We start from the raw sequence: 21,216 nt of genomic DNA, 5'->3' as shown, positions 1-21,216 counted from the left end.
TTGAATACGCATGCCTCTACCAGTTTTTTTTGGCGCTTCAGCGTATGTAATGGCTATTAAACTGCTGTGAGGCCTAGACAGTATAATAATAATAATAATAATAATAATTATTATTATTATTATTATTATTATTATTATTATTATTATTATTACTGCTACTGCTACTGCTATTACTTGTGGCAGTGCTCAGACACACTTAATTGCCAGCCTGAAGTCTTCCAATGTCTGCCACTGTAGAAGCATGGAGTTCAGCACTAGGCGATTTGGGAACAATACGTGCAGCCGAAACAAGGCCCCGGGAGTAGACAACATTCCATTAGAAGTACTGACGGCCTTGGGAGAGCCAGTCCTGTCAAAACTCTACCATCTGGTGAGCAAGATGTATGAGACAGGCGAAATACCCTCAGACTTCAAGAAGAATATAATAATTCCAATCCCAAAGAAAACAGGTGTTAGAAGATGTGAAAATTACCGAACTATCAGTTTAATAAGTCACAGCTACAAAATACAAACACCAATTCTTTACAGACGAATGGAAAAACTGTCAGGAGCCGACCTCGGGGAAGATCAGTTTGGATTCCGTAGAAATATTGGAACTGGAACACATGAGGCAATACTGACCTTACGACTTATCTTAGAAGAAAGATTAAGGAAAGGCAAACCTTCGTTTCTAGCATTTGTAGACTTAGAGAAAGCTTTTGACAATGTTGACTGGAATACTCTCTTTCAAATTCTAAAGGTGTCAGGGGTAAAATACAGGGAGCGAAAGGCTATTTACTATTTGTACAGAAACCAGATGGCAGTTATAAGAGTCGAGGGGCACGAAAAGGAAGCAGTGGTTGGGAAGGGAGTGAGACAGGATTGTAGCCTCTCCCCGATGTTATTCAATATGTATATTGAGCAAGCAGTGAAAGAAACAAAAGAAAAATTCGGAGTAGGTATTAAAATCCATGGAGAAGAAATAAAAACATTGAGGTTCGCCGATGACATTGTAATTCTGTCAGAGACAGCAAAGGACCTGGACGAGCAGTTGGACGGAATGGACAGTGTCATGAAAGGAGGGTATAAGATGAACAAAACAAAAGCAAAACGTGGATAATGGAATGTAGTCGAACTAAGTCGGGTGATGCTGAGGGAATTAGATTAGGAAATGAGACACTTAAAGTAGTAAATGAGTTTTGCTATTTTGGGAGCAAAATAACTGATGATGCTCGAAGTGAGAAGATATAAAATGTAGACTGGCAATGGCAAGGAAAGCGTTTCTTAAGAAGAGAAATTTGTTAACATCGAGTATAGATTTAAGTGTAAGGAAGTCGTTTCTGAAAGAATTTGTATGGAGTGTAGCTATGTATGGAAGTGAAACATGGACGATAAATAGTTTGGACAGGAAGAGAATAGAAGCTTTTGAAATGTTGTGCTACAGAAGAATGCTGAAGATTAGATGGGTAGATCACATAACTTATGAGGAGGTATTGAATAGAATTGAAGAGAAGAAGAGTTTGTGGCACAAGTTGACTAGAAGAAGGGATCGGTAGGTAGGACACGCTGTGAGGCATCAAGGGATCACAAATTTAGCATTGAAAGGCAGCGTGGAGGGTAAAAATCGTAGAGGAAGACCAAGAGATGAATACACTAAGCAGATTCATAAGGATGTAGGTTGAAGTAGGTAATGGGAGGTAAAGAAACTTGCACAGGATAGGGTAACATGGAGAGCTGCATCAAATCAGTCTCAGGACTGAAGACCACAACAACAACAAGTGCAGCGTTAGGAAGAGGAATGTTGCAGAGGAAGGATGTTTTGTAATAGGTGTCTTGTTGGGCGCAAATGTTCACGATGGTGGGGATACCAATCAATAATATCTGATTACACTTAGGGTAATGGTTTCAGAAAGGTTGGGAACCACTACCCTAGACCTGTACCTTCTCTCCCCCTTCTTCCCCCCTCCCACCCCCTCCTCCATCAATTGGATATGCGCCTGGCAGAGTTTGGGATTTACTTTATGGAGATCTATGTCCATCACCTGCTTTGCTGGGGCCGTTGGCACAGTCTGTATGCCGGCGTGTTGAACACGAACATGCAGAGTGACTCTCATCTTAAAATACGTATGTCTGCAGGAAACTGACGTAAAGCGATTCGATAAAGCTCTGTTTGCAAATGGCTCTGAGCACTGCTGTAGTCATCAGTCCCCTAGAACTCAGAACTACTTAAACCTAACTAACCTAAAGACATCACACACATCCATGCCCGAGGCAGGATTCGAACCTGCGACCGTAGCGGTCGTGCGGTTCCAGACTGTAGCGCCTAGAACCGCTCGGCCACACTGGCCGGCTCTGTTTGCAGTTATGCCTTTTTTTATACAAATGGTTTGACTGGTTTATAGTGTTTGTGAAGGCAAAATGCACCCACAACGTGAACGACGTTTGTCCTAGGAATAAATCCAGGGCATCAATGAACAAGACTTGATCACTGAGAACGATTTGTAGCTGGCTCAAGTGTACTCCATCTAATACTATAGAGGGGACTGCTGCTACACATTGGAAGTGGGAACACTTGCATCAACAGATATTTACACCCATGTGTCGATTCCCGTGAAAACTGAATGTGGAAGCACCGGACAAAGTGTGCTTAAATCAATGCCGATCGCTCACAGTTTCCAGTAAATGCGGAAAATGGCTATAAGAAGTAAGGGGTTGTCTTCCGGCATTGAAATATGTAAACACTGGCACAAGGCCATACATACCGAATCAGATTCGTGCCGCCTTGACGGAACGAAGCGGCTGGCTCGCCTCAAAAGTATCGGTGTTTGCTACGGATATCTATACAGCTAAGAAACTAGAAGTTCTCGAATTTCACACCACCTCCTTAAGACCAACCTTAGCTGTAGTCCGCGGCCAGAACAATACATCACTCACGTAAAACTCAAATACATGGGAAAACAGTGGAGACTGAAATTGAAACAACTTTATTGTTATCAGTCACTCTTTATTTATTTCCACAGCGCGCTTCCAAGGTTGAAACATCCATCAGATGGATTTACTTGGATTGATATGACATGTCTGTGTCGTCTTATGACTTTAGAGTAACATGTGGCACTGTCTAGTAAAGGAAAACAAATACTGTTTTAAAATTTCATGGCATACTAAAATTGTCCACTCGAACACGGGGCCCTTAAATTCTGCGGGCAAGCGCTCTACCAACTTAAAGAAGAAAAGGCTACATACATCAATCGATAAAAACCAGCCTCTATAGGGTCACTTTGTCGTATACACGTATCAAGATGAAATTTATGCCACATACTTTGCGGTGCAAAATGTACAACCCTCTAAGTCAATGAAACCAAAAGATACGACCATTTATGTTACATATTTTGCTAACTCGCTCATCAAAACCTATAGGGTAGGCTACTAAGTCTTGGAATTCGCAGGAACGATATATTGCCAGTACCAGTACCGATAACAGGCAAAAATCGTCGAGATTTTAGACTCCCGGAACGGATGAACTGTCTGTACACATAAATAAGTTTGCACCGAAACTTCACGGTGTTAAGTCCTACTCGCAGCTAGTTTTTTTGTTGTTGTTTTTAAAAACTTTGTGCGAACATGACGTCATTTTGACATCACACGCATTAATCGAAGACTTCCAAAAGTGATATCGACTTTCATTAGCGTACGATGCTGGATGCTTGGGAAACACAATGTTGCATTCCTGCATTCCGTTATTTCGTATCGCAACTTGACGTGTTATGAAAGTATGCTGTTTCAAGGCAATGGCATATTGAATATTTTTAAATACACGCCATTTTTGGTGCGATTTGTTGTAATTAAACTCCATATAATGGCTTATTGGCGGTTAAAGCTTCCATTCCATGAGATCTTAAAGTTACAATAAACAAAGAAAGCTATCGCTAGTTCATCGCAGTGCAGTGGTAATACGCGCTGAGTTACGGAATGTAATGTAACTACACGGAAGCACCAAAAACAGTGATATGTAGACATTCACAATGCGGCGCTGCGGTCGGCAACGCCGTCATAAGACAGGTGTCTGTCGCAGTTGTTAGATCGGTTACTGCTGCTACAATCACAGGTCATCAAAATTTAAGTGAGGTTGAACGTGGTATTATAGTGGGCACAAGAGCGATGGGACACGACATCTTCGAGGTAGTGATGAAGTGGCGGTTTTCCCGAACGACCATTTCACGAGTGTACCGTGAATATCACGAATCCAGTAAAACATCAAATGTCCGACAGCACTGCGGCCGGAAAAAGATTCTGCGAGAACGGGACCAACCATGACTGAAGATACTTGGTCAACGTTACAGAAGTGCAACCCTTCCGCAAATTGCTGCAGATTTCAATGCCAGGACATCAGCAGCTGTTAACGTGCGAACCATTCAACGAAACATCATCGAACGCCCACTCGTTTACCCTTGATGACTGCACGACACACTTTACGCCTCGCCTGGGCCCGTCAACACCGACATTGGACAGTTGATGACTGGAAACATGTTGCCTGTCGGACGAGTAGATGGAGACAACCTCGAGAATCCATGGACCCTGCATGTCAGCAGGGGACTGTTCAAGTTGGTGGAGGTTCTGTAATGGCGTGGGGTGTGTGCAGTTGGAGTGATATGAGACCCTTGATACGTTTAGATACGATTCTGACAGGTGACACGTACGTATTCATCCTGTCTGATCACCTGCGTCCATTCATGTCCATTGTGTGTTGCGACGGATTTGGGCAATTCCAGCAGGAAAGTGCGACACCCCAAACGGCCAGTATTGCTACAGAGTGGCTCCAGGAACACTTCTGCTGGCCAACAAACTCACAGACATGAACATTATTGAGGTTATCTGGGGTGCCTTGTAACGTGCTGTTTGGAAGAGATTTCCTCTCGTACTCTTACGGATTTATGGACAGCACTGCAGGATTCATGGTCTCAGTTCTCCCCAGCACTACTTCAGACATTAGTCGAGTACATGCCACGTCGTGTTGCGGCACTTCTGCATGCTCGCGAGAGCCCTACACCATATTAGGTACGTCTGAGACTACAGTCGACAGACAGCTCTTTTCGATTCAGCGTGTTACGTGAATATGACGTCACGTTTGCACGACGTCTTGTGAACTGTTGGTTACCACGCTTTGCAGGCTGTGACATCAGACGCCAAACTGGATCACTCCACAGTAGCCGGTGCATTCAGAGAAGCCAACAGGAAAAGACTAGCGGAAGACGGCCGCCTTCTAAACGGAAGAGATGCGAAATTCCCAGCAGGGAAGCCGAGCCAGCTGCTTACGCAGCTTACTCCCTGTAAGACAGGCTCATAGCTCGGCTGTCAAGCATTTCGTTGCCACGCAAAAAGTGGTCAGTTAGTAATTAGGCTCGTACATGTGATTTATTGTGTAACAGAGTTAAAGAAAATAGCTACAGAAAAGCGATATGTCAACGGTGGTCGTGTAAGCTGTAAAAATGGGGGTCATCGAAAGCGATGCCAGTGAAACAAGAGATCCGTCTGCTTCAAGACTGGCCGATACAGACCCAGAGTCGGAATCTGACTATGTTACAAAGCATTGTCGCATTACGTATCTAGCAATGCTACTACCGATGGTTTCCATAATAACTCACATTGCTGACGTTGCGCTGGATGCTAACCTGGCATATTCTTATTACGTCAGCGCCGAGTATGTTCACTTCCTGTTAACACTTCTGTTTATATTGTTTCCAGCATTCGTCAACACCGTGGTTAGCGCAAGAATGTAAGTACCTTTATTATTTGTTTCGTTCTCATAAGGTTAATTATCCCTGGCGTCAGCCAAACCAAAATTATGATAGACGATATTTGCAACCTACATGACAAACAAATGCTAGGAATTGTGGTTTTTGTACCTTTCACTTTTAAGTTGCCCTAAGTTTGTCATAACTGAATTTGTGAAGTTATCTTCTTTTTCACCACAATTAGCAGTGTTGCCGTACTTCCCGATGACAGATTCTTATTCTATAACACTACACCAAAAGAATCTATTTGTTAATGCAGCCGTTGATTTTTCAAATAATACTGGTTCTTAAATTTTTATAATTCAGGTGGGTAATGATTGTTGTCCTCAGTGTTCCTCATCTGCTTCCGTAAACTTGCTATGTTCCCTACTATGTTTCTATGTCATTCAATGAAGTGGCAACGTGTAATATAAGGCACTCTACGGTATAACATTAAGTTGGAAGGCATTTTTTAAATCTCATGTAAACAAGAGAGGTGTAACTGAGTTGAGAACTAAAGGAAGCCGGCCGAGGTGGCCGAGCGGTTCTAGGCGCTTCAGTATGGAACCGCGCGACCGCTACGGTCACAGGTTCGAATCCTGCATCGGGCATGGATGTGTGTGATGTCCTTAGGTTGGTTAGGTTTCAGTAGTTCTAAGTTCTAGGTGACTGATGACCTCAGATGTTAAGTCCCATAGTGCTCAGAGCCATTTGAATCATTTTGAACTAAAGGAAGTGTAATGGAATGGTTGCTGGAACAATCACTGAAGAATCTTCTATTTGATGCCGTATGTAGAACAGGGTGATGTAATAAATGAATGACCACTATTCTTGAAGGTGGTTACAATTTTGCAGATGTGTGCAGCTATCTAGGAGAATTGGTACTGATAACATGTAATTCCTTTTTCGATGATGCAATATTTTTACGAAGGCGGCGGCTGTTACGTTGCGTGCCGATGTTGGTAACTGTACGTCGTTGTATTGTATGGTCTATGTTGGTGACCTTTCGCGTGAATTACTGAATTACAGCGGATCGTATGTCGATTGGCGATAGGAGTCAGATTGCTCGTTCGTAATTTCCAATGGTTCGTAAGTAAAGATCGCTGGTATAATGTTCGTATCAAGACAGTCTAACTATACTGTGGTATCAAGTTCGAATGTAATCGCGGGTGTAGAGTTACTGTGTATTTGACAAGTCTCGTCGGCTACGACCAATGACGTAATGACAGCAGTGGCGTCACGTTTTGGCGCATATTTTGAATTGCACAACTTTATAGTGCTTGTTCAGCAGAAGACCATTAAGAATATTATGTAAAGTATATAATGGTGCATCTTGCAGACGTCTTTTCAATGATCTTGGAATTCAGACACGCAAAGGAATAAATCTTTTGCAGCAAGATGGCGTGATTAATTGTGTCAAATGACTTTCTCAGACCAAGAAAAATACAAATGACTGGTCACATCTCGTCAACAAAAGCTGGAGTAAAATCTAGAAATTTCTATATTGCATCAGATTAGGGACTTAAGGAATGACATTAGTCTGATGGGCATGGTATATTCAAACATTTTGCTGAATACTGAAAGTACTGCAGCAGGTCTGTATCTGCTAGTATCTTCTGTACTTCCCTTTTTGTGCACTGGTTTGACTTTTGCGGTTTTGAGTTTGTTTCTGTGAAGTAGGAGTTGAATTCATCAGCTATATCCTTTTTATTGGAAACTAGTCTCATTTACTATTAGGTTGATGTTACTTGACAACTGTTTGTTTTAGCAGTTACTTTTCTTTGATGATTTGAGCAGATTACCATTTTGTAGATTTTGGCTGCACTAACTATATTCCCAAAGACCTTTCTATGTGTAGTGAAGTACTTCATAAATTCTTCATCATTGCCACATTTGTCTTTGCTGAGAGATAATAGCTCTCTGTTTCTTTTAGCTGATATGAAGATACCTGTGATGATCCACTTGGGAACTTACCTACTGGTACAATACTTGTTTTTAAAGTGAAGGAGGAGTTAAAGTAATAGCAGAAAGTATTTAAGATTCTGTTTATGGTTTGGAGCTGGTACACAGTCTGACATTTTTCTGTGTGTCTAGAGGACAGAAAATAGTGCACATTGCTTTCAAATATGTCATTGCTTTGTGATACAAATTTTAGTGTTAGGACTTCCTCATTGGTATATGTATCTCTATAATTAGTGCATTGCAGTGAGAGAATCTTGTGTTTACAGAATGTACAATGCATTCCATGCCACTAACTACTTGAGCAAGACAACTTATACAATGATTTGTTAGTTAGCATGAAGTGTGTGGCAATGTGTACTTCCTGTTGTACCCAGCTGCTTTTCCCATTCCACTCACATAATGAGCATGGAACAATGATTGCTTAAACACCTCTGTGTGCACTGCAATTTGTCTAATCTTCTACTTGCTGTCCCTTTGGGATCAACAAATAGGAGGGTCATCATTTAAGTTTTATCATTTAAAGTTGGTTCTTGAAACGTGTGAAGTAGGCTTTCATGGGATAGTATCTGTCTCTCTTCAAGCATCTGCCAGTTAAGTTTGTTCAGAATCTCTGCAGACAAATATGTGACCATTCATGCTACTCTTCTATGTATGTGTTCAATATCCGTGTTAGTTTGGTACAGGTCCCACCTACTTGAGCCACATTCTAGGATGGGCCACACAAGTGTTTTTAAGCAGTCTCATTTGTAGATGAATTGCATTTCTCTAAACCTGCCAATGGACCAAAGTCTGCCAACTGCTTTATCTTTGAATGAGCATATATGATTGTTTCATTTAAACCCAGATATATACAGGAGTTGACTGATTAAAATTGCGACTCATTGATATTGCAGTCATAGAATGCTACATTTAAATTTCTGAACATTTAGAGCAAATTACCATTCTTTGCATCTCACTGTTATCTTATCAAGATAGCACAGAATATTTGAGCTACTTTTTCTGACAGGTCCTGATTATACACACATCGAAAGAAGTTTTGCACATCACCCCAGTTCCCAGAACTGCTGCAGATAGATGTTGACTGTGGATATAGTATCACAGACAGATACCCTTTGACTGTTCAGAGATATCATTAAACCTGCCCAAAGACATAAATAACCACCCATGAGCACCACCTATTAGATGGAGGGGGTGTGACAGCCAGTCAGTTCCAATCACTCCACCAGGAAGGCAGCACACAGCTCGTGTTGTCTGTAGTTCAACAATGCCTAGGCGGTCAATAACCACAGTTTGTTCTTGTCCACAGTTACTTTGTGCCAGGAAGGGCTCTCAACAAGCGAAGTGTCCAGGTGTCTCGGAGAGAACCAAAGCAATGTTATTCGGACATGGAGGAGATACAGAGAGACAGGAACTGTCGATGACATGCCTCACTCAGGCCGCTCAAGGGTTACTACTACAGTAGATGACTGCTACCTAGGGATTATGGCTTGGAGGAACCCTAACAGCAATGCCACCATGTTGAATAATGCTTTTCGTGCAGCCACAGGACATCATGTTCCAACTCAAACTGCGCGCAGTAGGCTGCATGATGCACAACTTCACTTGTAATGTCCCTGGCGAGGTCCATTTTGCAACCACAACACCATGCAGTGCAGTATAGATGGGCCCAACAACATACCAAAAGGACCACACAGGATTGGCATCATGTTCTCTTCACCAATGAGTGTCACATATGCCTTCAACCAGGCAATCCTCAGAAACGTGTTTGGAGGCAACCTGTTCAGGCTGAACGCCTTAGACACACTGTCCAGTGGATGCAGCAAGGTGGAGGTTTCCTGCTGTTTTGGTGTGGCATTATGTGGGGCTGACATATGCCACTGGTGGTCATGGAAGGCGCTGTAATGGCTGTACGATACAGGAATGCCATCCTCTGACCTATAGTGCAACCGTATCAGCAGCATACTGGGGAGGCATTCATCTTCATGGACGACAATTTGCGCCCCTATTGTACACATCTTGTGAATGACTTCCTTCAGGATAACGACATTGCTCGGCTAGAGTGGACGGCATGTTCTCCAAACATTATCCCTATCAAACATGCCTGTAATAGGCTGAAAAGGGGTGTTTATGGATGACAAGACCCACCAACGACTCTGAGGGATATACGCTGAATTGCCGTTGAGGAGTGGGACAATCTGGGCCAACAGTGGCTTCATGAACTGGTGGACAGTATGCCACGATGAATACAGGCTTGCATCAATGCAAGAGGACGCACTACTGGATATTAGAGGTACCGGTGTGTACAGGAATCTGGATCACCACCTCTGAAGGACTCGCTGTATGGTGGTACAACATGTCATGTGTGGTATTCATGAGCAGTAAAAAGGGCGGAAATGATGTTTACATTGATCTCTATTCCACTTTTCTGTACAGGTTCCAGAACTCTTTGAACCAAGGTGATGCAAAACTTTTTTTGATGTGTGTAGATGACTGTGTCATCTCTGAGTAATCTGGGATTACTGTTACATAATATACGGTCTGTTAAGTAAGAGTGTGGTCACTATTACACAGAGATGTTAAAAGATATCACACAGCCCAATAGAGGGAACCTTTGTCCTTTATGCAATGTTCATAAAGCATTAGTTTACTCTGAATTCTTGGTTAAGAACTACAAGAAGAGACATGAGTATAGCACATTGTCAAAGTCATCCACGTTTTTAACCAATTTATAGTGAGTTACCTTCTTTTGTGCAAATGACTTTGAATTCCCTATATATTTAGATGTGTCGGCATGACTCATTTTCAGGTCTCTGGGGTGGCTACAGATAAACACAGCATCAAAACGCAACACGTAAGCTGCACTGACGTTTCTTCTTATGTATCTCAGTCAAGAATTCAGAGTAAACTAATGCTTTATTGACACTGCATGAAGGACAAAGCAACCCTCCACTGGGCTGTGAAAGAAAGAAGGTGATATCTTTTACCACCTATGTCAATCAATCAATCAATCTCTTTATTCATCCATTACCAATATACATTGTATGGATGTAGTCAATTACAATACAGTTCATGTGTAATTCAAACCATGCTCATACTTAACAGACTGTAGTCTGCAATGTCATGTACACCAAGGGACCCAACACACTCCCCAGTGGCACATTTGAAGTTACTTATACACCTGTACATGACTCTCCATCTAAGATAACACACTGTGTCCTTCTTAGCAAGAAATCCATTCACAAATTTTGTTTGATTGCCTGATATCATACTTTCAATAATAAGCATGCATGTGGTATTGAGCCGTATGCTTTTCAGAAGTCCAGAAATACTGCAACAGCCAGACTGCTGTGATCCATGGCTTTCAGGATGTCATGTGAGAAAAGCACAACAAGTTGGGTTTAACCTGAACGATGTTACTGATACCTTTAGTGACTGAGATGGAGGTGGTCATTCTATTTGAGATATTTCATTATGTATCAGCTTAGAATATATTCTAAGATTCTACAAAAAATTGACATCAAAGATATTGGATGATTGTTTTATGGATCACTTCTGCTGCCCTTTAACATTTAACAATGTCTCAGTTTTACATAGTTGTTAATATTAACATAAGGGCTTTTAATATTGTCTGTTAATTCATTCTTAACTCCCTCCCCCCCCCCCCAACACACACACACACACACACACACACACACACACACAAATAAACACACCTAAACTGTTCTAGAAGTCCACACACTAACACATTCTGCTGTTCCTAGCAGATTTGAACTTACTGTTTGGCATTCTGTAGGTGAGTGCTTTCCTTCATAACCACAGACATCACTAGTTCGACAATGAACATACTTTGATTTTACATCATTACCTAGAACTTATGTCAGACCATCTTCTCATTTTGGGCAGTTTTCCAGTTGTGTTTATTTGGAGCAGTGATGTCTGTGAGGAAGACATTATGTTTAACTTAACTGGTCATTGTTATATTAGGCCAACTAATTAAGATATTAACATCATGTTATTTCAGTCAATTAAATATTTTTGATGTTTACAGGTATGTTGTGGATGAATATAATATGACACTTTCTAAGATAGCCACAAAGAGATGGCTACTCAGAATTTTTATGCTGTTTTTCCAGATGGCGCCAATTTTAAGGCAAGTTTTATCATGAAAAAAGAGTGTCATGCTATATTTTATTAAAATCATAATAGTTTGCTTGATGTAATCCTTGATAGCTTAACATCAATATGCTACAAAACTATTGTGTTAAGTTATAGGGTACATAGCAAAAAGAGCTGATAGTTGTCTATGCGATGCAATATTGGCAGCCATGGATCCCTTGTTGTGTAAACACACTGAATTTGTAGTTGATATTTTTTTCCACAAACACTGCTAGTATGTGTTGAGGGGGATGTGATCCATCCAGTAACACTATTTTCTAATAGGGGAAACATTTCAAAGAAATGAGCGCAGCTCTAAAATGAACATCAAAAGGTCATCCATTGATAATAGAAGGCAGAGAGTCATTACAGCTGCATATTGCACCCAAGGACTGTGTGCTTAATACTCTGGAGGAGTTCGACATATTTGCACACAGAGAAACACACGGAATGGGTGCTAAAAAAGTGGACTGACTTCCGTAGGAATTGTTTCATAGGAATGCAGAGGAGAATTGGTGAAACCTCTGACCCATCTAATAAACATCTCCATCTGCCGTAGACAATTCCCTGATCTTTTGAAAATCACTGAAATCCTATCTGTGTATAAGAAGGAAATAAAACCTGACATGAAAAATTATAGGCCAATATAATTAAATTCTGAGCTTGCAAAACTATTAGAGAAAGTAACATTAAATCAATTTGAGGTATATTTCATGAAACATAATCTACTTAACAATCTACAACATGGTTTTAGAAAAGGATGATCTACTGTAACAGCAGTAGCCATTTTTATACATGAAATATTAAAGAAGCTAGAGGAAGGAGACAAGGTAACAGGCACCTTCCTCGATATGAGTAAAGCTTCTGATACTGTGAATCATACACTTCGACCGCATAAATTAGAAGCATGTGGGATGAGAGGGCTAGCCTTACAACTACTTACCTCCTATCTGAAATACAGGAAACAGTGTGTCAAGTTAACTTATAAAAGGAATGAACAGTTGGTAACAATCGAATCATCCCACAAGATACTTCAATGTGGTGTGCCCCAAGGAAATATATTGGGGCCTTTTCTGTTTCTCATGTGCTTTGTTGGTTTAGTTGAACCCTAAAACTACAAGGTAGGTGATGATACATCTTTTGTCAGCTGGGGCCGTGATGTGCAAACTACTACAAACAGTAGTGAAATCTGTTATAATTTCCTGTCAGTTTATCTTACTGCAAATGAGCTACTCACAAATAAATAGAAGGGAGTAACAATGCAATTTATGCTTAGTAAGAGAGGTAGGTAAGATAAACAGGAGGGATCCCTGCAGAGAAATCTTCAGAAAATATAAAATACCAACAATCTACTCAATGTAAATCCCACAGGCAATAGTGTTTGTGAAACAAAATCGAGAATATAATGTAATAAACACTAATGTACATAGGTACAATACATGGCAAAGAGAAAATGTTCACAGAATTGTAAGTGAAAAAAGAAGGCTGCAGACCATAGTCCACATACAATAGGAACCATTTTTTACAATAGACTTCCACCTAACCTCAAGACAGCTAATTTAAACACTTTAAAGAATAAACTTCAGCATTTATTAATAGATCAAAGATGTTATTCAGTACAAGATTTCAAGTTGTAATGTCCCTTTGTGAAACAGTGTATATAGTGTAAGTTTGCTTTTGCAACACAAAAATGATAATTTCTGACTTTCACATACTATATCAACACAAGAATTTATATTTTTTAAGTTATAAAGTCTGTCTGTAAAACAGTTTATATAGCATACGTTTGTTTTAGCAAGAAAAAATGATAATTCTGATCTCCGCTATTTATATCAATGTGTGCACTTTTGTCTGTTAACTAGATCTTTGTATATGTGAACTAAAATCTATGAAAATGTCCAAAAACTGATTGTTATATGGACAGCAAACAAAAAATAACAAATAAACAAAGATATCTTTTATGACTTGATATGATGCCTTGACACTGTCTTTTGGCACCCACAGCAAGAACAGGAAACATGTGGCATTCTCTCTTTCACTTTTAACTATATTATTGATACTATCCATTAAGTATGTGTTTTACTATTGAGTCATTTCCTGATTGTTAAAGAAACCAGAAAGCTGGATAGTTCTTCAACAGTATAAAAACAAAAAAGCAAACATACCATGATGAAACAGGAGAATTTATTCTACTCTCAGTTTTAATTTACATTTTTTCTATGAATATTTCTGCAAATATTCCTCCACCTTAGACTAACTCATGGTGGTTCTGTGATGAATGTCTAGATACTTTTAAAATTTCATGATAAGCTGCTCAGTATACCCTTTCTACTTGTCAACTTACGAAGCTTTCAACAAGGTCACTATGGTACACTAGTATGTCCAGAGCTGCAAATTATGCTCTTATTGGAAGTCTTATGACACTGCTAGAGTCATATTTAACAATATTCTACAATGCACTGAAATCGTGCAAGAGAATGGGAACAGGAAATGGTCCAGAATGAGAATCATAAAATTTGATGTGCTACAGGGCTTACAGGGGGACAATTTCTTTATTTAAGATATGTACATGGCCTTCTAAGTACTCAGGATAATGAACCATTCATTACCGTGCATTCTGCTGATAAATGGGAGCTTTGCTGAACAAAAAATCCAGCTAATCTTAGTAAGGAAGTTCAAAAAATTATTTCATAAAGAAGTGGATGTATAATGTTATAAGTTAATATAATGCATGTATTGTCATGTCACAAGATGGAAGATTATGAAATAAATAAATAAGTACATTACATCTTGTAACTTTCCTTAAGGGGGTAGGATATCCAACAGGCCGACTTGGAGCAGGAGAGGCATTACAGGACATTTTAATTTCCAGTGTCTATAATTTTACAAATAAATTTATAAAACTTTGTCAACAACACCAGGAGGGATTCTGCATTCACACTCATTGCAATGGAAATTCGAAAACATAACAAAATAAATTTTTTTTATGTGCAAAATTTCATCATTTTTTCACTTACTAATTGCTGCATTTGTTGCTATAGGTACACTTTTCTTCATAAGTTAGAGAGATTCTTTGATGAATTTTGCACAGCATACATACTATACTCACTGGTGTATGAAACTCTAGAATTTATTTAATTTATGAAAAAACAAATGAACTGTTATATTTTAAACTTCATGTTTAGAAAAACACAAATTTTATAGTTAATTACCACAATTTTTACCACAATTTTAATAGATTTCTTACACGTTTAAGTATGGTTTGTATGCTGTGTAAAATTCATTGAAGAATCTCTCTTACTTATGAAGAAAAGTGTACCTATAGCAACAAATACTGCCACTAGTAAGTGAAAAAAAAGATGAAATTTCACATGTAAAAAAAATCATTTCGTTATGTTTTCGAACTTCCACTCCTGTGACTGTGAATTCTGAATCTTTCCTGGTCACGCTGACAAAGTTTTATGAATTTATTTGTAAAAGTATAGACAGTGGGAAAAAAAACGTCCTGTGGTGCCTCTCCTGCTCCAAGTCGGCCCGTTTGACGTCCTACCCCCCTTAAAGTGATACAGAATTCTGTAAGCTGTCTGTTGGCGTAGGATACAAGTTTGATTTGCAAAGTTTTTTCCCTGGGAATGGAGACTGGGGGAGGGAGAGGTGGGGGGGGGAATAAGGATGGAGCAGATGTTCTGTCCTCTTCTGCCTCTTACTGGGTATGCACTTGCTGTCATCCCATTTTATTACAGTGTTCTGTTCTCTCTCTCTCTCTCTGTCTAAGTCTACTTGCAGTGTTGGTGGGTTCAGTCTACACATTTTGATATACCTTTTTATGTTAGTGAACTAAAGTATATAAAATAAAGTATCCTTTAAACTTCACTACACCCTTCATAGAAATTGATATGTTGGCTAGCATTTTTAATATTTGCAGACATTGTGAAGTTCTGGTGTATGCTTGGAAATCATGGAAAGCAGCGAAAGAGAAAGACTTCACAAACCAGCGTCAATATTATGAACTGATGGTGAAAGAGGATGCTGATGCAGCACTTTTGCGTCTCTTTGAATGTTTCCTGGAAGCAGCACCTCAACAGGTTTTACAGGGAACCATTATATTAACAAGAACGAAAGAGGTTTCAACTTTTACATGTAAGATTTTGTGGAACACATACTTTTCTTCATATCTTAAACAGTATCTAATTGAGCCAACTATGATAACTGAATAAAAGCATATATGATGTAAGGTGTTTTTAGTAGTAGTAGTAGTAGTAGCTTTATTCATCCGTAGATCTCTTTTTATAAGGATATAGGACATGTCAAAGTATTTATAAGTTTATAATAAAGGGAAACATTCCACGTGGGAAAAATATATCTAAAAACAAAGATGATGTGACTTTCCAACGAAAGCGCTGGCAGATCGATAGACACACTAACAAACACAAACACACACACAAAATTCAAGCTTTCGCAACCAGCGGTTGCTTCGTCAGGAAAGAGGGAAGGAGAGGGAAAGACAAAAGGATGTCACCTTCTCCTTCCCTCTTTCCTGACGAAGCAACCGTTGGTTGCAAAAGCTTGAATTTTGTGTGTATGTTTGTGTTTGTTTGTGTGTCTATCGATCTGCCAGCGCTTTCGTTTGGTAAGACACATCATCTTTGTTTTTAGTTATATTTACAAGTTTAGATCAATTTAAAATAAGCTAATTCATATACACATATATTTACAGAATTCTAGTTAGAGACAATCATTAGATTTACTCCTAGTATACAATACTTTTCTTACAAATAACTTAATAAAAAATGTAATGCCACACCGTTCACTCACATCTCACTATCAGTCACTGCACACACTATACGCACATTGTTTCATAACACTTCACACACACACACACACACACACACACACACACACACACACACACACACTGGTGATCTCTGGGCCATTTTCTATACCGCAACTTCCCATTTGCATCCCTCCATAATGAGTGAGATGTTGAGCTCAGAAGGAGGAAGAGGTATTAGTATTGTGCTATGCATAGCTTGGGGGTAAGTATTTCTAGAAAGGAAAGAAAGTAGAAAAAAGCATAAATTGAATGTGTTATGTGGAATGTTGGATGTTTTATAATCATTATTATTTATTTGTATAACATTTTTTTTATCAATGCCCTACTCTGTTTTATCTAAGTAATCTGTCAATGTATAGAATGTATTGCTTAACAGGTACTTTTTAGCTGCCTTTTTAAATAAGTGTATTTTTGCAATTTCTTTAATCTCTTTTGGTAACTTATTGTACAGTTTTATTCCTTGGTAGAAAATGCTGTTTTGAGTTTTATGTTTATTTTTTCTTGGTAAATATAAGTTGATTCTAGCTCTGTTGCATGGTCATGAACAGAGCTGTTCATGCAGTAATTACCAATGTTATTTTTGATGTGTACAACTGACTGGTAAATGTATTCACATGGAGCCCTTAAAATCCCCAGTGTTTTGAACAGATCTTTACGATGAGCTCGACTAGTATTTTTGGTTATTATTCTTATGGCTCTTTTCTGGAGTTTGAAAATTTTGTTCATATTTTGTGCATTTGTTCCCCAAAAAAGAATGCCGTAGCTAAGGATTGAGTGTACATATGAATAGTATGTAACTAAAAGACGCTGCATGTTACACACTGATGATAGGTTTATAAGGGCATAACATGCTGATGACATTCTGTTCGCAATTACCTTTGTGTGTTCACACCACTTCAACTTAGAATCAATATTCATTCCTGGAAATTTTGCATTTGTTACACAGTCTATAGAGGTGCCATCTACATTTAATTTAACATGGTCATTTTTTCTCTTCAAACTGAAATTCATGGCATTAGTTTTCTTTACATTCAATGTCACTTTATTGCTTATTGACCAAACATAAACTTCCCTGAGAGTTTCATTTCAGTTCTCAGCAAAGAATTCTCTTGTTTACTCAGAGACTATAATATTGCTGTCATCAGCGAAGAGAATTTTTTCACCATGATTAACACTACCGAAAAATTCATTGACGTATATCAGGAACAGTACTGCTCCTAATATGCTACCTTGTGGAACCCCTATATTCATGTATTTTGAGTCTGGTAAGTGTTTCACTAAATGTTTGGATCTGTTTGAAGTATGTGTTATCTCTACTCTTTGTACCCTATGTGTTAGGTATGATTGAAACCAGTCATTAGCTACCCCTCTTATTCCTAATGCCTCTAATTTATTTAATAGAATCTTGTGGTTGACTGTATCAAACACCTTAGAAAGATCCAAAAATATACCCATGACACACTCATCTTCATCAAGAGCATCAAGTACAACTTTTGTGAATTCTACTATGGTTGACTCCATATTTTTGTAGCATGTTGACTGTCTAGTAAGTCTACTTGCAATTTAAAAATTCTGTTGCTTCAAAATTTGTGATTAATGTTTGAATTAATGACTCACCACATCTTTACCTCTGCCAGTACCTCTCTTCCAGTTTCCAACAATCACAGTAGCTCTCCTGTGTATGTAGCACTAACAGCACTCCTAAAAGAACTTTCCAGCCATCACAGTAGCACTACTAATACTGAATTCAAACATTGCAGTTTTTTATCCTAATCATCTGCCTTAACTTATATTTTTCTACATTTCGAGTAAATATCCATTCATAACACAAACTACAAATTTTGCCAAGTAATCCTGTATCCTTCTGGTGTCACACAATGATGATGCTTTCCCATATACTAGATTGTTTCAGCAATCAGTTGCAGAATGCTGGCAACTCTGTTATCATTTGTGTATACAGCAAACATGAGCAGTCCTACCACACTTCTCTGGAGCATTCCTGATAATTCCCTTGCACAAGCAATGCTTTCTAATGCTGATTTGTGGACAGAAGCTTTTTTGTCTCAATGAAATTTATGATATTTTACCTTAGAGTATGCTCAAGAATTCTGCAACAAACTGATGTTCAGGGTATTGGTCTGTGGTGTTGTAGATCCATTCTTTTTACCCATCTTATATAGGTGCCAATGCCTTTACCGACTGATCTATCTGGGAATGATTCATGACCCATCGGAAAGAGTGTGAATGGCATGATTGGTGTCTAAGTTCCCAGTTCAACATCCAGTTTTAAGCTACCAGGAAGTTCCAAACCACACATACTCCACTGCAGAGTGAAAGATTAATTCTGCAGGTTAGATACTGACTCCATTGCTTGCATGAGAATCTCTTAAACAAAAGTGTTCCTGAAATGCATGCAATGGTGAAAATCAATTAAAACCAGGCCTAAAACATGACCACATTTTTAATGTGGGTACTTGTTTGTATGTATGTGAAGTAGTGGTTTCTAGAAGGTATGTTCAGAAATCAAGTGTACTGTGACCATAATGGGCTGTGGGTTTTTGCATTTCGAGAGTTGACAACACTGAGTGGTAAAGAAGGATCCCCTAACCAGAACGAACAATCACAGGAACACTGTAGTACACAAATTCACATTGTCGCATCCAGTTGTGTGAAATATGTTGGTAAGAAACCCCGCCAAGTGCGAGCCACATGCCGCAGTCCGCGTTCTACTCGCAGAAGGAATAACACCTATCAAAATTTGTTTGGAAATCAAATGTTTTATGGCAAAGGTATTATGAACAGACTGAGTGTGTTTAATTCGTGTAAGAAGTTTAGTGGATGCAGAAAAAATGTCCATGGAAAACAGAGGAGTGGAAGACCTTCCATTCTTACCTATGAGTTGGTACAAAAAATTGAGGAAACTGTTCGTGCAGACTGCCGATTGACAGTGGATGAAATTTCTGCGATGTTTCTACAACTCTCCAGACCTGTCTAATATGAGACACTCACAGAAATGCTGGGACACAAGAAACTGTGCAAAAGATGGGTCCCAAAACAGGTCAACAATAAAAATTGAGTTAACAGCACCAGCAAGTTTCTTGAGTGACTTGAATTGGAAGGTGAGGATTTTCTGAGCTCTTCATGTGAGATGAACTGGGTGTGGCTCATTATACACCTGAGACAAAAAGACAGTCATCACACTGGTGTTACACCAGTTCCCCATCTGCCAAAAAATTCAAAACCAACATTTCTTTAAAAAAAATCACAGTCTAAGTGTTTTGGGATTGAAAAGGCATCATTTTGGTCGAATTTCTGCCTCAGGTGGAGGCCATCAATGCACAATAATATTGTGAGACCTAATTAAACTCAAAAGAAGCATTCAAAACAAAAGAAGGGGTATGATGATGAGAGAAATGTGCTTGTTGTACAACACCTGTCCTCACATAGCCCTAGCCACTGAGGCATGCTTGAACTCAATTTGATTGGGATGTTTTGAACCCCTCTCTATATTCCCCTGGCTTGGTGCCTCAGACTGTCATCTTTCATCTCCCTGAAGGCACACATGAGTGGCCTTAAGTTTTTAACTGTTGTGCAATTGCAGAAACAGTTTCTAAGGTTTGGGGGGGGGGGGGGGAGGGTGAGAGCTTGTGGGAGAGTTCTTAGAATAAAAGCTTGTGCCACAGCTCATTCACATGCAGTGAATGGGATCACGATTATGTAGACAAATGGACAAACAGTCAACAAGATCCCCTAATTTCTTTTAAATACTCTTTTTCTTAAAAAAAAAATCTAGAAAACTTGGTTTCTGAACATGCCTTGTATAATCATTGTAGTTTACTAGCATTCAATGCACTTCTCACCATTGCTCACAAAGCACAGAATATCTAGAGATTTGAGACTCTTATCATTACACTGCCAGTGTTAAAATCATCTCACATTGCTGTGTTTTGTGAACATTAGTGTACGGTGTACTGAATGCTACTAAGCTAGAATAACTGATACCAATCGTTTTTTCCTCACTAGTGCAATCCAACATTTCTTCCCTGGTAGTGGAGTTGCATGGTTCTGCTGTACCCAATTGCCACATTCTCAGAGCTTACTGCAAAAATGATGGCAGTATTATGCTATGGGAAGTCCAGCTTTGGCATTTATATCTCTCAGAACTAATTAACAATCATTAACATCCATTTCCTTTTTCTCAGCACTCATTTTTTTAGAGTGGCTTGTACATAGTAACCCTGTTTTGATTTGTTGTTGCAGGACATTTGGCCTTTTTTTATACCACCACACCAACATAAGCAAATTTTCAGTGACCACAATGACATCTCCATATTCAGGTCACATGCAATTTTTATGGTTGCTACACCACACAACTGGAGGAAGTCCCACCTCCAAAAGGCAAAGATTTACACTGAAGAGCCTAAGAACTGGTACATTTGCCTAATATTGTGTAGGGTCCCTGTGAGCATGCAGAAGTGTTGCAACATGACATGGCATGGACTCGACTAATGTCTA

General features: G+C 39.2%; 1 protein-coding gene across 4 annotated transcripts in view; it reads left to right on the top strand.

Moving 5' to 3' along the window:
* Nucleotides 1–5,165: 5,165 nt before the first annotated feature.
* The window catches only part of LOC126292011 (XK-related protein 7-like), a 46,604-nt gene continuing 30,553 nt past the window's right edge, over nucleotides 5,166–21,216 (top strand). Inside the window, exons 1-3 of one of the 4 annotated variants that reach the window (XM_049985803.1) lie at nucleotides 5,166–5,752; nucleotides 11,761–11,862; nucleotides 15,793–16,007. In XM_049985803.1, the coding sequence (XP_049841760.1) occupies nucleotides 5,466–5,752; nucleotides 11,761–11,862; nucleotides 15,793–16,007 (604 nt within the window). In that variant the 5' untranslated portion in view covers nucleotides 5,166–5,465. Of the gene's footprint in view, nucleotides 5,753–6,752; nucleotides 6,836–11,760; nucleotides 11,863–15,758; nucleotides 16,008–21,216 lie in introns of those variants that run through there. The other 3 variants (XM_049985800.1, XM_049985801.1, XM_049985802.1) reach the window with 3 other exon arrangements.

Source organism: Schistocerca gregaria, chromosome 9, assembly GCF_023897955.1.
Source record: "Schistocerca gregaria isolate iqSchGreg1 chromosome 9, iqSchGreg1.2, whole genome shotgun sequence".
In the NCBI taxonomy this organism is placed as follows: Eukaryota; Metazoa; Arthropoda; class Insecta; order Orthoptera; family Acrididae; genus Schistocerca; species Schistocerca gregaria.
This window is presented reverse-complemented; position numbering and strand designations above follow the sequence as displayed.